Raw genomic sequence first — 18,800 nt, 5'->3', positions numbered from 1 at the left:
GCGGGAACTCCTCGCTAACCAGGAAGTGTTTCTCTTAGGGTCCCGTTTCACATAGCGACGCACCAGCGATCCCGACAACGATACGACCTGGTGCGTCACTAGTCACTAGTAAGCTGCCAAACAGGCAGATCTCTTCAACGATGCAGCAACGATATGGTGATCCGTATAACGACCTCGGCAGGCCTTTTCTGACAACTCATGCCTTCGTCCCTGAGTTCTGCATCGCCAAAGAGGTCGCTTGTCGGCGTCAAACACAGCGATGCATGCTGGCCAGCGAGACACCAACGATCAAAAAATGGCTCGGGACATTCGGGCACGATCAGCAATATCCAGCAGGGGGGCCGCACGCCGCTATGTGTCACACGTAGCGAGATCGCTGGCGAAGTTTCAGCGATCTCGCTAACGATCTCGCCATGTGAGACGGGGCCTTTATCCCCTGTGCTGCTCTGCTCTGTGCCCCTCCCATCTACTTAACTCCTTTGCTGCCTGAATCTTTCTACTCTTACATCTATCCTTTATTCTAACTCTAATGTGCACCCTTTATTCTAGTCCCCTATAATCCTGCATTACCTACTAATCTATCCCTAAGCTAAGGCACAATACACCACACATTACAAGGCATGGCAAATACATTACAGTACACATTACATAACAAATATATCACATTACAATATACACCATAGCAAAACAGTAACAAATCATCAGGATACCGCAGGTGTCTCATATGCACAGCAATCAAAGGAGGAGTGGCACGTGACGTACCAAGTCACCCCCTTACAACTGCATCCTGCGTTCCTGCTGTATGTTCTCATTAACATACAGAACAAATTACTTTTATAGACATATGATCTTTTTACATATTTTATTGTTGTTGATTACATAGGCTTCAGTTTTTTGAAAATCTGATTTGTATTTCATTTTGTCAACAGTGGCTTTGCTGAAAAGATGCTGGCGCTCAGCAAGGGACCAGTACAGCCGGGAACTTAATCCCGTTCCCACGACGTCTGGTGCAACTAGAAAGCCCCAATATGTGTTTTTTCACAATTTAGAGTTAATAATAATAATTATATTTCTATGGCAACAACACATTCCGCAGCACTTTACATTATAGAGGGGACTTGTACAGACAATAGACATTACAGCATACTAATTAACACATAGATCAAAACAGATACCAAGAGGAATGAGGGCCCTGCTCACAAGCTTACAATCTGTAAGGAGAATGGGGAGACACGAAAGGTGGATGTAACAATTGCTTTTATTGTTCGGATCAGCCATAGTGTAATAATCAGGTGTTCCTGTGATGCTGCATGAACCAATTAACACTCTAAATATGTAACAGTACAGACACAGAGGGCATATGCATAAAGAATGTGAGAACATGATGTGAGGAATCTGGTTATGGTAAAACATTTTGAATGAGCCACACAGGGATATTTAGTTATTGCATTGAGGCGATAAGGCAGTCTGAACAAATGCGTTTTTAGGGCTCGCTTAAAACTGTGGGGATTTGGGAGTAATTGTATTAACCTGGGTAGTGCATTCCAAAGAATTGAAACAGAGGGCACGGGTAGGGTGGTAGGATGAGACGAGGGAGGAGATGTAGGGTGGTGCTGAGCCATGGAGTGCTTTGTGGATGAGAGTAATAAGTTTATACTGAATTCTAGAGTGGATGGGTAACCAGTGTAAGGACTGGCACAAGGTAGAGGCATCGGTATAACGATTGGTGAGGAATATGATCCTAGCTGCAACATTCAGGACAGATTGGAGAGGAGAGAGTTTGGTAGAGGACGACCAATTAGTAGAGAGTTATAATAGTCCAGACAAGAATGAATAAGAGAAACAGTAAGAGTTTTTGCAGAGTTGAAAGTAAGAAAAGGTTGAATTCTAGAAATGTTTTTGAGGTGCAGATAACAAGAGCGAGCCAGTGATCGGATGTGGGGGGTGAATGAAAGCTCAGAATCAAGTATGACCCCAAGACAACGGGCATGTTGCTGGGGAGTAATGGTGGAACCACACACGGAAATGGCAATGTCGGGCATAGGTAAGTTAGTAGAGGGAGGAAACACAAGTTCAGCTTTTGACAGGTTTAGTTTCAGATAGAGGGATGACATGATGTTAGAGACAGTGGTAAGACAATCACTGGTGTTTTCCAAAAAGGCAGGCGTGATATCAGGAGAAGTGTATAATTGGGTGTCATGAGCATAGAGATGGTACTGGAATCCAAATCTACTGATTGCTTGACCAACTTGGGTAGTATGCAAAGAGAAAATGAGGGGGCCTAGAACCGATCCTTGAGGAACCCCAACAGTAAGGGGAAGATGAGAGGAGGAGGAGCCAGCAAAAGATACAGTAAAGGAGTGGTCAGAGAGATAGGAGGAGAACCAGGAGAGAACGGTATCCTTGAGGCCGATGAAGTGGAGCATAGTGAGGAGGAGCTGATGATCCACAGTGTCAAATTATTTGGAGATTAGCATGGAATAGAGACCATTAGATTTAGCTGTTAGAAGATCATTAGAGACTTTAGTGAGGGCAGTTTCAGTAGAGTGTAGAGAGCAGAAACTGGATTGCAGAGAGTCGAGAAGAAAGTTATCTGAGAGATAGCGGATAAGTCGGGCGTGAACCAGGCGTTCCAGGAGTTTAGAGATGAAGGGAAGATTAGAGACAGGTCTATAATTAGCGGCACAGTTTTGGACGAGGGATGGTTTTTTAAGTAATGGCTGTATGATGGCATGCTTAAATGAGGAAGGAAAGACACCGGAAGAGAGAGAGAGGCTGATTAATTTTGTTAGGTGAGTGGTGACAGCAGGGGAAAGGGACTGGAGGAGATGTGATGGAATGGGGTCACTGGTGCAAGTAGTAGGTCGAGAAGATGCAAGGAGCCTGATTACTTCTTCTGTTACTGGTTCAAAATCAGAGAGTGAGGGAAGGAGGACAGTGCATGGTATAAGGTGATTGGGAGATAATTTTCTGTCAGATATGGTCAATTTTTTCTTTGAAATAACTCGCCAGATCGTCAGAGTGGAGATCCGTGGTTGGGGCCTGCACTCTTGGGTTGAGTAGGGAATGAAAAGTGTCAAAGAGGTGTTTCGGGTTATTCGATAGTGAGGTGATGAGGGTGTTGAAATAGGATTGTCTTGAGAGGTGGAGGGCAGTGTTGTATGTTTTAAGCATAAACTTATAGTGGATGAAATCTTTGGGTAGATTGGATTTTCTCCACAGACGTTCGGCGCCCCTGGAGCACCGCTGTAGGAAGAGTGTTTGCAGTGTGTGCCAGCGTTGTTGCCTTCTGTGCCCAGTTGTTCTATGTATAAGAGGTGCAGTTTCATCCAGGGCACTTTGCAGTGTTTCATTGTAATGCTTTAGTGCAGAATCAGGACATGAGAGGGAGGAGATAAGGGCTAATGATGTTCTTCATATGTTTTTGGGTGTTAATGGCCTGTATGTTTCTAAAAGTGTGGAAAGTGGGGGTGACCTGGGCGGGATGGCAGTTCTTGATAGAGAATGATAGAAGGTTCTGGTCAGAGAGAGGGAGAGTGGAGTTTGTGAAATCAAACACTGAGCAAAGTCGGGAGAAGACCAAGTCGAGGGAGTTTCCGTCTTCATGCGTGGGGGAGTTAGTATGCTGCGACAGGCCGAAAGAGGAGGTTAGAGATAAAAGGTGAGAAGCAGATGGTGAGAGGGGAAAAGCAACGGGGATGTTGAAGTCTCCGGTGATGAGGGTGGGGATGTCACCCAGTCATGGATCTCAACCAGTAAGTGACTATGTATGCATTTTTGGCCTTTAGACACAGAAAATTGATCTTGCCCAAGTTTACAGCTTGATCATGATCATTTTTCCTTGTTGGTACTCACACACCAACTGTGTCTCTGGTACTGGAAACACTCAAGTCATCATCATTCTACATACACATAAAAAAGTGTGTGCCAAGGCATTTTCTACGTTTTTAATTAATGTTAGAGATTAAGGGGAAAAAAAAACAATTCTTTTGCACAATATCTCATTGTTTCAAAGCAACACATTTGAAATAGAAGTGTCTAACCTCACATCCCCTACTGCTTTCTTTAAATTTGGCCTCATTTTGTGCTTTAAATGATATTGTAACAAACATGTTTATGTGCCACCTATTGTAAAAATGACAATTTATTTGATCCTAGGACTGAGGACAATTTGGAAGATTCTGAAGAATCACCAACAGCGACAGCCTCTGCGCCTTGTACCTCAGCCTTGGAGACAGATCAAACCGCTGAGCCCCCTTCAACACAGCCACAACTTTCATCGGGCGCAGGTGATGCATCCACTGAGGGTGCTAATGTAAGCAGCCAAACAACAACACAACTACGATCACAGGCACCAAACGCCCCAGCACCCCAGGCATCACCACCAATTCAACCAGGGTACTCACCACCTAGTGGGAGAGGAAGACGGAGCAGGCGATATGATGACATGAGAATGTTGCCTGAAGTAATTGATGCTAGAGTCCTGCATATCATGAACTCACTGATGCCAGAAACAGATATTATTATTATTATTATTATTATTATTTATATAGCACCATTAATTCCATGGTGCTGTGCATTAGACGGGGTTACATGAAAATACAAATATCACTTAAAAATATGGAATGCTTCACGAATTTGCATGTCATCCTTGAACGCTTTTGCCGCTCTCTGTCTCCCTGTCTGGCTAAAGTACCAACACAACATCAAGAATGTGTCCGGGCAGCTATTCTGACCCTCATTGCTGCCAGCCAGGGAGAGCATGAGCCCATCAGGTGCTTGCACCCATTGAACAGTGGCGAACTGGTCAACATCAAACCCAGTTGACAACTACAGTGTCAACACATCAGGAGCAACAGGTGCCTGCAACCTCTTATGGGCCGAAACAAGCAACAACCAGCCAACAATACACACAAATGGCAGCACCCTCTTATGTCCAGGAACCACCCCCTGCATCCAGCCAACAGATCCAACATAGGCCACTGGGTGATGTTGCTCGTACATTTCAACCGCAACAGCAGTGCACTCTGCTAGGAAAGCAACAGACACCTGGCCTAAATAGATATGTGCATCTGATCCCTCTGCCACCAACACAACACACAACTGGCCAAACATCTCAGTCAGATATCATGACCACAAAGGCAAATGCAACCTGTTGGTCAGGTTATACAATACTCTGTCAGTTCTAACTACCAACAACAACCACTACACCCACAACAATCCTTTTATGGTCCCTCTTTGGAAACACAAACGTATCACACAACTACCTCTGGATGCCAACAAATGTATGTGGAAACATCCGTCGAAAATCCACCACTCCAGCAACAAATCACACACACTCTCAAATGCCCCCACAATCCTCCATCCCTGAAGGTGTACTCCCAGAAAACACCACACAAGATTCAAAAAATTATACTTTCTACATTTGCTAACAAATATCTGGCATGTACCAATGTTATGAAAACAAATTCTTCATCATATGTTGTGTGAACAATAAAACACTTGTGTTAATTTGATTCCTGCCTATTATTTCCTAACTAGATGGTGGCCCAATTCTAATGCATCGGGTATTCTAGAATCTCTCTCTCTCCCTCCGTCTGCGCTGCAGATCTCCCGACGGAGGCGTGCGTCGTTCAAATGCGCTGATTGGTCGCGGCCGGCCGGGAGCGACCAATCAGCGCCGTGGGATTTCCGTTACAGACAGACAGACGGAATTAGACGATTATATAGTAGCTGATTTACGAACAAAAAAAGTTGTCCCTGTTGTGTTAAGTTGGACCACCATTACAAAATTGTTTAAGGCTAGATAGCTCCAAGTGATGAAATATACAATTAAAAAAACACAATTAAAAATAATGTTAGAAAAAGGGAGCACATAAGTTCGGCAAAGCAGGGAAATAAATGGCTTTACCAAGCAAAAAAAACACAACAAAGGCATAACATACATTTATGAGAGAAACCATACTATAATAACTACTTAAAAAGTAAAATAAATACGTTATGGGGTGAACACAATGGTATTATGTTTTTCAACATCAAATTCACATCAACAAACTCAATGGCAACAAAAACAATGCCTCATTGATAAAAGACATATTTAACCTCCCACCAAAATAAAAAACAGAAGGAAAGGCAAAATGGCCAAGATCAGTGTATGTATTATGACTTAACATGCTAATTAGTAAATTAGTACAATTTTCCACATCTAACCCTTTAACTACAGGCCCAACCCTTTTTTTCCAGACTAAAAAAAGGGTCTCCGGTATGTGTCTATACAGATGACACACGGATAATACAGACAGAACACGGATAGCACACGGATGACACACGGAGTTAGGCTCGGACTGGCCCTTAGGGGAATAGGGGAATCCCCCGGTGGGCCCCTGGGCCCCCAACCTTACTGTATGGGCAGTACTTGTCATAATTCACTTGATTCACGCTGTATAGAAAAAAGTAGCATCTCAATCATTAACCAAACTACCCAGTTTATTATTATATAGAGATATAGGCAATTTTGTGAACCAGAGTTAAAATCATAGAATCATAGAATCATAGAATCGTAGAGTTGGAAGGGACCTCCTGGGCCATCTGGTCCAACCCCCTGCTCAAAGCAGGATTCGCTAAATCATCCCAGTCAGATGTCTGTCCAGCCTCTGTTTGAAGACTTCCATTGAAGGAGAACTCACCACTTCTCGTGGCAGCCTGTTCCACTCATTGATCACTCTAACTGTCAAAAAGTTTTTTCTAATATCTAATCTGTGTCTCCTCCCATTCAGTTTCATCCCATTGCTTCTAGTCTTTCCTTGTGCAAATGAGAATAAAGTTGATCCTTCTACAATGTGACAGCCCTTTAGATATTTGTAGACAGCTATTAAGTCTCCTCTCAGTCTTCTCTTTTGCAAACTAAACATTCCCAAATCCTGCAACCTTTCCTCATAAGACAGGGTTTGCAGACCGGTCACCATTCTGGTCGCTCTTTTCTGAACTTGCTCCAGTTTGTTGATGTCTTTTTTAAAATGTGGTGCCCAAAACTGGACACAATATTCCAGATGAGGTCTGACCAAAGAGGAGTAGAGGGAAATAATGACTTCACGTGATCTAGACTGTATGCTTCTGTTAATACATCCTAGAATTGCATTTGCCTTTTTTGCTGCTGCATCACACTGTTGACTCATATTCAGTCTGTGATCTATTAGTATACCCAAGTCTTTTTCACATGTGCTGTCACTTAGCCCTATTCCTCCCATTCTATATATGCTTTTTCCATTTTTATTGCCCAGATGTAGTACTTTGCATTTCTCCCTGTTAAAAACCATTCTGTTAATTGCTGCCCACTTCTCCAGTTTATTTAAATCTTTTTGAATCCTCTCTCTCTCTTCTCTAGTATTAGCTATCCCTCCTAGCTTTGTGTCATCAGCAAATTTAATCAGTTTACCCTCAATTCCTTCATCTAAATCGTTGATAAAGATGTTGAACAATACAGGGCCCAGGACAGAGCCCTGTGGTACCCCACTTGAGACATTCTTCCAACTGGATGTGAAGCCATTTACGACCACTCTTTGGGTCCGATCACTAAGCCAGTTATGAATCCACCTAACAGTTGCCTTGTCCATTCCATACTTAATCATTTTTTCAATAAGGATTGTATGAGAGACTTTGTCAAATGCTTTGCTGAAGTCAAGATATACTATATCTACAGCATTTCCTTGATCCACCCAATCAGTGATACCGTCATAGAAGGAAATTAAGTTAGTCTGACATGACTTATTAGTTACAAACCCATGCTGACTCTGTTTAATCACTTCATTCTTATCCAGGTATTGACATACATGTTGTTTAATAATTTGTTCAAAGATCTTTCCTGGTATAGAAGTCAGACTCACTGGCCTATAGTTACCTGGGTCCACCTTCTTCCCCTTTTTGAAGATAGGAACAACATTTGCTCTTCTCCAGTCTTCTGGCACTTCTCCTGTTCTCCAAGAATTTTCAAAGATTATAGAGAGGGGTTCAAAAATTTCTTCTGCTATCTCCTTCAGCACTCTGGGGTGTAATTCATCTGGACCTGGAGACTTGAATTCATTTAGGCTAGCTAAGTGTTTCCTCACTATCTTTCTGTTTATAGATATCCTGGATTCTTCTATTCCCTTAATAGGACAGTGAATAACAGTTGATGTTACATTTCCTTTCTGAGAGAAAACAGATGCAAAATAGGAATTTAAAAGTTCAGCCTTCTCAACATCCTGTCTTACCATTTCATCATTTTCATCCTGTAAAAATCCTATAGCATCTTTGACTTTTCTTTTACTTTTGACATATCCCCAAAATCCTTTATTATTGCTTTTGACATCTCTTGCAAGCCTCAATTCATTTTCAGCTTTAGCTAATCTGATTTGTGCCCTGCAGGTTCTGCAGACAGCATTATATTCTTCTTTAGATATGCCTCCCTCTTTCCATTTTATAAACATTTTTTTCTTCCTTTTTAGCATGTGCTTAAGTTCTGTGTTCATCCATCCTGGTTTCCTTAACTGCTTCCTATTCTTCCCTCTTTTCGGAATTGTTAACAACTGTGCTTTGAGAATTTCATTTTTCAAGATTTCCCATCCTTCCTGGACATTTTTGTCTTTAAGGATATCCAGCCATTGGATCCCTCCAATTCTCTTTCTGAATCCCTTAAAATCTGCCTTTCTGAAATCTAACCTTGACGTCTGAGTCTTCACAGGTCTTCCGCCTCTAGTTATCCAAAATTCTAAAATAGCATGGTCGCTACCTCCTAGGGTCCCAGCCACTTTTACCTCCTCAACCATTTCCTCCCTGTTTATAAGGATTAGATCCAAGGTAGCAGTTCCCCTTGTTTTCTCCCTTACCTTTTGGAAGATAAAGTTGTCAGCAAGAGAGGATAAGAATTTCCTTGACCTGTTAGTTTTGCCTGAGAGAGATTCCCAACAAATGTCTGGATAGTTGAAATCTCCCATGACAACTATGTCATATTTTTTGGAGAACTTGGCCATTTGATGCATAAAGAGTTCATCCATAGCTTCAGCTTGCACAGGCGGCCTGTAGTAAATGCCTACAATGGTGTCCTTTCCATTGTTCTGTCCTTGTATTCTTACCCAAACAGTTTCCACAGAACTCCCAGTCTCTGAAGCTTCAATCTCTGTGCAGATATACGCGTTTCTAACATACAATGCGACACCCCCTCCTCGTTTATCAAGTCTGTTTCTTGCAAATAAGTTGTATCCTTCTAGTCTTGTATTCCAATCATGTGTATTGTCCCACCAAGTTTCAGTGATTCCAATGACATCATATTTCTTTTCCTGTGTTAGTAGTTCCAATTCTCCTTGTTTGTTGCCCATGCTTTGTGCATTAGTATAGAAACATTTTAGTTTGTGATTGGTTTCTCTTTCTCCAATATTTTTATTAATTAGATTCTTTCGTCTTTGTTCTTCCTTTCCACTTCTAATAGCAGAGTTCTCAATAGCATTTGTCAGGTGTATGGCTTTTTCTGGTCTTTTGCTTCCCTTCCCATGTTGTTCTAGTTTAAAGCTCTCCTTACAAGTGTAGCAAGGCGACTTCCAAATACATGCTTACCAGTCTTCGTAAGGTGCACCCCATCTCTAGCAAGTAGTCCATCGTATAAGTAGTTCACTCCGTGATCCAGGAATCCAAATCGTTGCTGACGGCACCATCGACGTAGCCAGTTGTTCACCTGCAGAATCTTATTCCACCTCCTTGTTCCATGGCCATCCACTGGGAGGATGGAAGAGAAGACCACCTGCGCTCCCAGTTCTTTCACTTTCTTGCCTAAGTCTTCAAAGTCTCTGCAGATGGTTTCCAGGTCGTTTCTTGCAGTGTCATTTGTCCCCACATGTAGTAGCAGGAATGGGTAGTCATCTGTAGGTCTGAAGAGTCCTGATATCCTGTCAGACACATCTTTAATTTTTGCACCTGGAAGACAACACATTTCTCTTGAAGTTATATCCGGTCTGCAGATAGCGGCCTCAGTTCCTCTCAACAGGGAATCCCCCATGACCACCACTCTCCGTTTCTTCTTCACAACATTTTTCTTTCTCCATCCAGGAGGACTCTGAAGGCGTACAAGGCTGCTGCTTGTTGGCAAAGTCTTATCCTGATGTATTTCTTCATTGTTTTCCTGCGTGAGAGCCTGGTACTGGTTTCTGAGCAGTATGGGTGCTGACTGCCTCCTGATCCTCCTGCTTCTCTGGGTCACATGTCTCCATTCCTCTGTTTCTTCAGGTGCACTTCGAATTTCTTCTCTTTCTGTAACATGAAGAGATAATTCTGCTCTGTCCAAGAACTCTTCACCTTCCTTAATGATCTTCAACGTAGCTAACCTCTCTTCGAGATTTTGCAACTTTTCCTCCAACAGGGACACAAGCTTGCATTTGTGGCATGTGAAGTTTGGCTTTTCCACTGGTAAGTCTGTGAACATGTAGCAAGAAATGCAGCTCACCAAATGGCTCCTGGCCTCTTCCATCTTGAGATTTCTTAAAAACGATGAAAGATGAGCCCACAGAGACTCTTCACTTATCCCAGAAGGCACTGGGAATATGCAAATGTTGTGTAATATTTGTATGCAGGTGAAAAGTAGGCCCCCAAAGTCAATGTTACTTGGGTGCCCTTGGCACCCCAGTCTGACACTGCATGGAGTATACACACGGACATCGCTGGTACAGGAAAAAAACAGACATGTGAAACAGGCCTAACTGATATGATGTACTTAGAAAATAACAAGACTGTACACATAAAACACCATATTAATGTATAGGCCTAAATTAATCTGCACTGCAAACTAGAATATTGTCTCAGAAATTAGCTGGTAAACTGACAATTGAAAGGTCATGTTTTTATTGTTCTTTTGGGGAGCAGGTCGATTACGAAAACATTTCATTTTCAGGAGGAAGAAAACTGCAAATTTTCTAGTTGAAAATGTTTATGGAAACACTCCTTCTTGGGAGTTTTCTGAAACAGTTTTGAAGAGTTTTTGAAGTATTTTGAAAGCATTTTTTTTATTAGACAGCACCTAGTTTGGAAAGGATTCTATCAGGAGCCATTTTCCAAAGAAATCACATGCACTTTTTTTTTACTAGCCATTTTAAAAACCTGAAGCAGAATAAAAAAAAACTTAACTGCTGATCTACAATAGAAATGAATAGTTTTTTATTGCTTTTGGGCAACTTCATGAATTCAGCACAGCGTATAAAGTGGTCAAAAAGACAGATACTAATAAACTGCTCTCTGTCTTCTCTATAGGGAGTCCAGCGGTGTCAGGACCCTGCTTTGCAATGATGTTCTAAAATGTAGATATGGAGTAATATGCAGACAGCGCAATGTTTAAAGCCAATGCATGGTCCTGAAGCTCAGTGGCATAATTTAACCACTTAACCCCCCGGAGCTTTTTTCGGTTTTGCGTTTTTTGCTCCCCTTCTTCCCAGAGCCATAACCTTTTTATTTTTCCATCAATATGGCCGTGTGAGGGCTTGTTTTTTGTGGAACGAGTTGTTCTTTTGAACAACATTATTGGTTTTAGCATGTCATGTACTAGAAAACAGGAAAAAAATTCCAAATGCAGTGAAATTGCAAAAAAGCTCAATCCCACACTTGTTTTTGTTTGGCTTTTTTAGTAGGTTCACTAAATGCTAAAACTGATGCGCCATTATGATTCTCCAGATCATTACAAGCTCATAGACACCAAACATATCTAGGTTTTTTTAATCTAAGTGGTGAAAAAAAATTCCAGACATTGTTAAAAAAAAATTGCGCCATTTTCTGATTCCAGCGTCTCCGTTTTTTCGTGATTTCGAGTTGGGTCAGGGCTTATTTTTTTGCGTGCCAAGCTGACATTTTTGTTAATACCATATTGGTGTAGATACAACCTTTTGATCGCCTGTTATTGCATTTTAATGCAATGTCGCGGTGACCAAAAAAATGCAATTCTGGAGTTTTGACTTTTTTTCTCACTACATTTAGCGTTCAGGTTAATCTGAACGCCGCGATACCAAATATATGTATGTATGACTTTTTTTATTGTTTTATTTTGAATGGGACGAAAGGGGGTGATTTGAACTTTTATATATATATTTTTTATATTTTTAAAAACATTTTTCTAAAAGTTTTGGCATGCTTCAATAGTCTCCAAGGGAGACTAGAAGCTGTCACAGCCTGATCGGCTCAGCTACATAGAGGCGATGATCAGATTGACTCTATATAGCAGAATTACCCACTTGCTATGAGCAAGCGCTCACAGCAAGCCAGCAATGACAACCATAGAGGTATCCAGGAGACCTCTGGCTGTCATGCCAACAAATTGTTGACCTGCGATCACGTGACGCGGGTCACCGGTGAGCGGATTTCCAGCAAGATTGCCGGAAGCGCTTGTTAAATGCCGCTGTCAGCATTTGACAGCAGCATTTAACGGGTTAGGCTACTTTCACACTAGCCTCGGTACGGGCCCGTCGCAATGCGTCGGGCCGACGTACCGACGCACGTTGTGAAAGATTTGCACAACGGGGGCAGCGGATGCAGTTTTTCAATGCATCCACTGCCCCATTGTAATGTCCAGGGAGTAGGGGGCGGAGTTTCGGCCCCGCATGCGTGGTCAAAAATGGCGGACACGATGCACAAAAAAAGTTACATGTAACGTTTTTGTGTGCGTCGCGGCCGCCAAAACACGACGCATCCGTCGCACGATGGATGTGACATGTGGCCATACGTCGCAATGCGTCGTTAAAGCAAGTCTATGGAGAAAAAACGCATCCTGCAGGCAACTTTGCAGGATGCGTTTTTTCTCCAAAACGACGCATTGTGACGTACGTCACACGACGCTAGTGTGAAAGTAGCCTTAATGGTGTGTTCAAAACAGCTGATATGTAACAGGAAAGATGTGGGCTCCCCGCCGGAGCCCACGTGAAAAGGAGGGAGTCTGACATTGGCGTACTATTAATCCCGATGTCGGAAAGGGGTTAAAGCCCCAATGCAAAACCTCAAACTGGTCCCCAATTATTGCAAATCTATATTAGTAATTGTCTTTTACTGTATATGGGTGAAAGTGACCTTTTGGGCCCTCTAGTCTCTAGGACCCGGGGTCAATTGGAACCCTGCAGCTAATATAGTTGCGCCCCTACTGAAGCTGTTAAAAATGTTACTGCATATAGAGGAACTAAGTGCATACCTGGTCACCTGGAACGCCACCACTTCCAACCTTTCCCTTAAGAAAACATAAAAGTCAGTAATATAAAATTTGCAAACAATATTCTAATATAAATTACTTGAGCAAGAAAGATTGGAACACAGAGAAAAACCAACAAATGTTTACTTGTATATTAACTCCTTAGTGACAGAGGCAATTTTGGCCTTTGTGACCAAACCTCATTTTTTAAATTTGACATGTGTCACTTTAGGTTGTAATAACTCTGGCACACTTCTACATATCCTATTGATGCTACGATTTTTTCTCATTATGCATTGCATTGCATTACTATGACAGTGGTAAGTTTAGATAGATATGTTTTAGGTTTATTTATTAAGATATCTGAAATTTGATGAAAATTTAGAAAAATTTGGAATTTTAAGACTTTGAATGTTGTTACCCGTAACTCAGTCATATCACAGAAAAAAATAAATAAATAGCATTTACCATATAAATATGAATGACCTCAATGGTGTTCATGACTAGCCTGCTAACTCAGCTGCAGGTAATCGCACCAATCCTCTTGTCACTAAAATTGGAATAAAATATGAAGCTGTGAACCTGCGCTAAGGCCGGGGTCACACTAACCGACGCAAAATATGGTCAGTATTTTACATGCGTAATACGGATGAATGGCCCCTAAATAGTGCTCCGTAGGTCATCCATAAGCAAGGTGTGGTCGCGTATTTTGCGCATGTAAGCATCCGTATGTAATCCGTATGTAATCCGTATGGCATCCGTATGTCGAGATTTTCTCGCAGGCTTGCAAAATGGACATATAATGGAGCCCTATGACAGGGTTTCTAACAGAAACCAAAGAATAGATATAGACACATAGAATGCAGATATATATATATATATATATATACAGTGGGGAAAAAAAGTATTTAGTCAGTCAGCAATAGTGCAAGTTCCACCACTTAAAAAGATGAGAGGCGTCTGTAATTTACATCATAGGTAGACCTCAACTATGGGAGACAAACTGAGAAAAAAAATCCAGAAAATCACATTGTCTGTTTTTTTTTCATTTTATTTGCATATTATGGTGGAAAATAAGTATTTGGTCAGAAACAAAATTTCATCTCAATACTTTGTGATATATCCTTTGTTGGCAATGACAGAGGTCAAACGTTTTCTGTAAGTCTTCACAAGGTTGCCACACACTGTTGTTGGTATGTTGGCCCATTCCTCCATGCAGATCTCCTCTAGAGCAGTGATGTTTTTGGCTTTTCGCTTGGCAACACGGACTTTCAACTCCCTCCAAAGGTTTTCTATAGGGTTGCGATCTGGAGACTGGCTAGGCCACTCCAGGACCTTGAAATGCTTCTTACGAAGCCACTCCTTCATTGCCCTGGCGGTGTGCTTTGGATCATTGTCATGTTGAAAGACCCAGCCACGTTTCATCTTCAATGCCCTTGCTGATGGAAGGAGGTTTGCACTCAAAATCTCACGATACATGGCCCCATTCATTCTTTCATGTACCCGGATCAGTCGTCCTGGCCCCTTTGCAGAGAAACAGCCCCAAAGCATGATGTTTCCACCACCATGCTTTACAGTAGGTATGGTGTTTGATGGATGCAACTCAGTATTCTTTTTCCTCCAAACACGACAAGTTGTGTTTCTACCAAACAGTTCCAGTTTGGTTTCATCAGACCATAGGACATTCTCCCAAAACTCCTCTGGATCATCCAAATGCTCTCTAGCAAACTTCAGACGGGCCCGGACATGTACAGGCTTAAGCAGTGGGACACGTCTGGCACTGCAGGATCTGAGTCCATGGTGGCGTAGTGTGTTACTTATGGTAGGCCTTGTTACATTGGTCCCAGCTCTCTGCAGTTCATTCACTAGGTCCCCCCGCGTGGTTCTGGGATTTTTGCTCACCATTCTTGTGATCATTCTGACCCCACGGGGTGGGATTTTGCGTGGAGCACCAGATCGAGGGAGATTATCAGTGGTCTTGTATGTCTTCCATTTTCTAATTATTGCTCCCACAGTTGATTTCTTCACTCCAAGCTGGTTGGCTATTGCAGATTCAGTCTTCCCAGCCTGGTGCAGGGCTACAATTTTGTTTCTGGTGTCCTTTGACAGCTCTTTGGTCTTCACCATAGTGGAGTTTGGAGTCAGACTGTTTGAGGGTGTGCACAGGTGTCTTTTTATACTGATAACAAGTTTAAAAAGGTGCCATTACTACAGGTAATGAGTGGAGGAAAGAGGAGACTCTTAAAGAAGAAGTTACAGGTCTGTGAGAGCCAGAAATCTTGATTGCTTGTTTCTGACCAAATACTTATTTTCCACCATAATATGCAAATAAAATGAAAAAAAAAAACAGACAATGTGATTTTCTGGATTTTTTTTTCTCAGTTTGTCTCCCATAGTTGAGGTCTACCTATGATGTAAATTACAGACGCCTCTCATCTTTTTAAGTGGTGGAACTTGCACTATTGCTGACTGACTAAATACTTTTTTTCCCCACTGTATATATGTATTCTATGTGTCTATATCTATTCTTTCGTTTCTTTATTAAACCTGTCAGTGTGAGTTTACTGTATAGCGCACTGAATTGCCGGCTTTGCTAAAAGACACCTGGTGCGTATTTCTCGCAAGTCACCTGTGTGGTCCGTGTGTAATCCGTATTTTTTGCGCACCCATAGACTTGCATTGGCGTATTACGGGCGTAGTACGCTGACAATCGCAGCATGCTGTGATTGGCACGGAGCCTAGAATACGGATGAGAAATTTACGCCTGGTGCGAGGTACTCCATAGAGAATCATTGGTCCGTGTCTAATGCGTGCTTTTAGCGCCTCTCACTCGGCCGTATTCCTCGCCAGTGTGACCCCGGCCTTAGAAGGAGAATTGGGATTAACTAAGTGCTTTGTCTGACAGGTTTTCTAGAGTAATACATATAGAAACCACTCAACCTACAATGATAGGGTGCACAGAATAGGTTAGTAGCCTTATATAGTGCCTTAACAGAATATACCATTAATTTTAAAGTATTTTCTGAGTGCAGTAATATGCCATACACTACAGTTTCAGTACATGACAGAACTTGTAAGGAATGAGCACTATTGGAAATTTAATTTGGAATGATGTTCTTGCTGCAATAGTTTGTGGGAGCCATTTGCAGAGTCCCTGTGGTACTGGAATAGCAGAAAACCACCTAACAACTGATCACATTTTGGAAACTACACCACTCAATTAATTCATCAAAGGGTGTGGTGAGAATTTAGCAAACAGGTGTCTCAGAGAATTTTATAACATTGGATCGTAAAAATAAAATAAATTCAGTTTTAGCCAAAATTTCTCATTTTCACAAATGGTGATAGGAAAAAAAATAAATCCCACATTTTCTCTCAAACAAGCCAATAACACCCATGTGGGTTAAAACTGTTTGGGGAAACTATTTGAATTTTGGAGCATAGATTTCAAAGGCACAGTTTGAAGGCACCATTTTCAGAGCTCCCAAACTATGGCCAAATGTGAACACATTTTGAAAATTTTACTCCTTGTTTAATTCATCTATGCGTTGTAAGGCAGTGGCTTTTACATCTGTGCAGTAATGAAGAAGTGACCAAAGAAAATACATGTTAAATGTCTGCATTTGCTTACTTACAAAATAAATCCAAACTTTTATCATTTGGTTTGTAGCCGGAATATCTATATCAGTATGTTGCCGTGGACGACTGAACCAACATATAATGGGTGGGTGCAGCAATGGCTTTGCTTTAGGCCTCTTTCACACATTAGTATTTTTGATCAGTATTTCATCAGTATTTGTATGCCAAAACCAGGAACGTCTCCAAAATAAGGAACAGGAGTCACTCTTTCAATTACATTTTTTTCTCGGTAAGTTCCATTCCTGGCTTTGGCATACAAACACTGATGCAAAATACTGACCAAATACTGGCGTGTGAATGATCTTTTAGTCTGTGTTCAGTCTCAAACAGACAGGCATGCACATACTTTAATGCTCTGATGCTTGCAAAAGCAACACTGACACATCCAAGACCTTACCTGAAATTTTAAATGGGAATGGTGGCCATGCACCACTTAACCCAACAGATTTCTCAGGTTTTTCTAAATCTGACTAGGTCAAATAGGTTGACCAAGTTCACACTCACTTTTATTTTGCATTGTAACAAGAGATGAGCCAATTTGATAGGGTCAGGGCTTATTCTGCAAGCTATAGCGCTTACCGAATAAGCTGCAGAGGGAACCCAGCTTCCTGGATCGCTCTGGTTGATCAACTGTTCGGCTCCGCAGCTGCATGTGTCACAGCTGTGTGACAGTCACGACATATGCACGGAGAGCCTGTTTGTTGTGGTCTCCATACATTTGTGGTGACTGTCACACATCTGAGACACATGCAGCTGCGGAGCCAAACATCTGACCAGCTCGAACGATCCAGGAAGCCGGGTTCCTTCTTGAGCTTATTCAGTAAGCGCTATAGCTTGCCGAATAATCCCTGACCCGATCAAATTTGCTCATCTCTAGTTGTAACCTCAGCTGTGGCTGTAATTACAACACTCTCCAGCAGGTTCTGTATGTTTCTATGCACATCCTGGGGGACACAAAACGGCCCCTATATATGACTCCCCTCACTGCCTCACAGCATGTATAACCATTTTGATTCCTCTGATATTTTCCAGATATAAGATTGCAATGGATGCTGAAGAATAAAAATTGTAAACATGCCAAATTAGTACAAGTGCCCAGCTTGTATTTTTGGAGACCTGTAAATTGTTAAGCAGGGTCATCTTGGTACAGCAGTGACATACTGTATATGTAAACATTCATTATGTGGTGTGGGCTCAGAAGGGAGAAAGGCCATTTGATTTTAGGAGTGCGGATTTTGTTGGATTGCTTTTTGGGTGTCATGTTACTTCTTCAGAGCCTTGGAATTATCCATGTGGAAACCCCCTATTTTTCCATTCACAGATGATGAACCATAATAAGCATTTGTCTTATGCAGGATAAATTGAAGCTTTAACTTGGACCATTTAGGATACATAAGATTTCTTAAAGGGAAGGTGCCATCCAAAAATTTTTTTTTCAGCAATTGAAAAAATGTGAAGAATTAATGTTTACATTTTCTTAAAAAATATTATCATTTGTTTTTAATTTTGTAAAATATGAAAAATATTTTTAAAAAGTTTGGCATTTCCACTTGTTAACACTAGGGGGAGCAGCAACTGAAATTTGGCACAAAAACCTAGTGTACAACTAGCTCACATTACTGCCCTGCAGTAATTATGGGCGGAGTCTGCTGACATGGGTGTGGTGTCACTCCTCTCCTCCCCTTCTGGGTGTTTGCTAATAGAAAAGAGAGGATGACATCTAGGAACACAGTGAGCAGCCATTTTGATGGGGCCTGCAAAGTTACTGACTGTCTTTGCATGCAAAGTCTGGATCAGGACAGGCCATCAATCAGCAGAAATGTTTCCTGGATTTCTGTGGAGCAGACAAGCAGACGGTCCATCCATGTGTTATAAAACACCGCGCTCTATGTACAACCCCTGGCACCAAACAGGGTGCCCCCCATAGACCAGCCCACTGCTCTCCTTAAATACTCTGTGCTGCTGTCACTCTGCT

General features: G+C 41.8%; 1 protein-coding gene across 1 annotated transcript in view; it reads right to left on the bottom strand.

Annotated features, from left to right (window-relative positions):
• LOC141099719 (uncharacterized) overlaps positions 1 to 18,800 on the bottom strand; it is a 772,310-nt gene that overhangs the window by 382,156 nt on the left and 371,354 nt on the right. The window contains exon 14 of the mRNA XM_073587712.1: positions 13,190 to 13,225. Within this exon, the coding sequence (XP_073443813.1) occupies positions 13,190 to 13,225 (36 nt within the window). The remainder of the gene's footprint in view (positions 1 to 13,189; positions 13,226 to 18,800) is intronic.

The sequence above is a fragment of the Dendrobates tinctorius genome, unplaced genomic scaffold (assembly GCF_039654945.1).
Source record: "Dendrobates tinctorius isolate UK_male_01 unplaced genomic scaffold, ASM3965494v1 ptg000102l, whole genome shotgun sequence".
Lineage (NCBI taxonomy): Eukaryota > Metazoa > Chordata > Amphibia > Anura > Dendrobatidae > Dendrobates > Dendrobates tinctorius.
The sequence above is the reverse complement of the archived record's forward strand: the minus strand, read 5'-3'. Positions and strand labels throughout refer to the sequence as shown.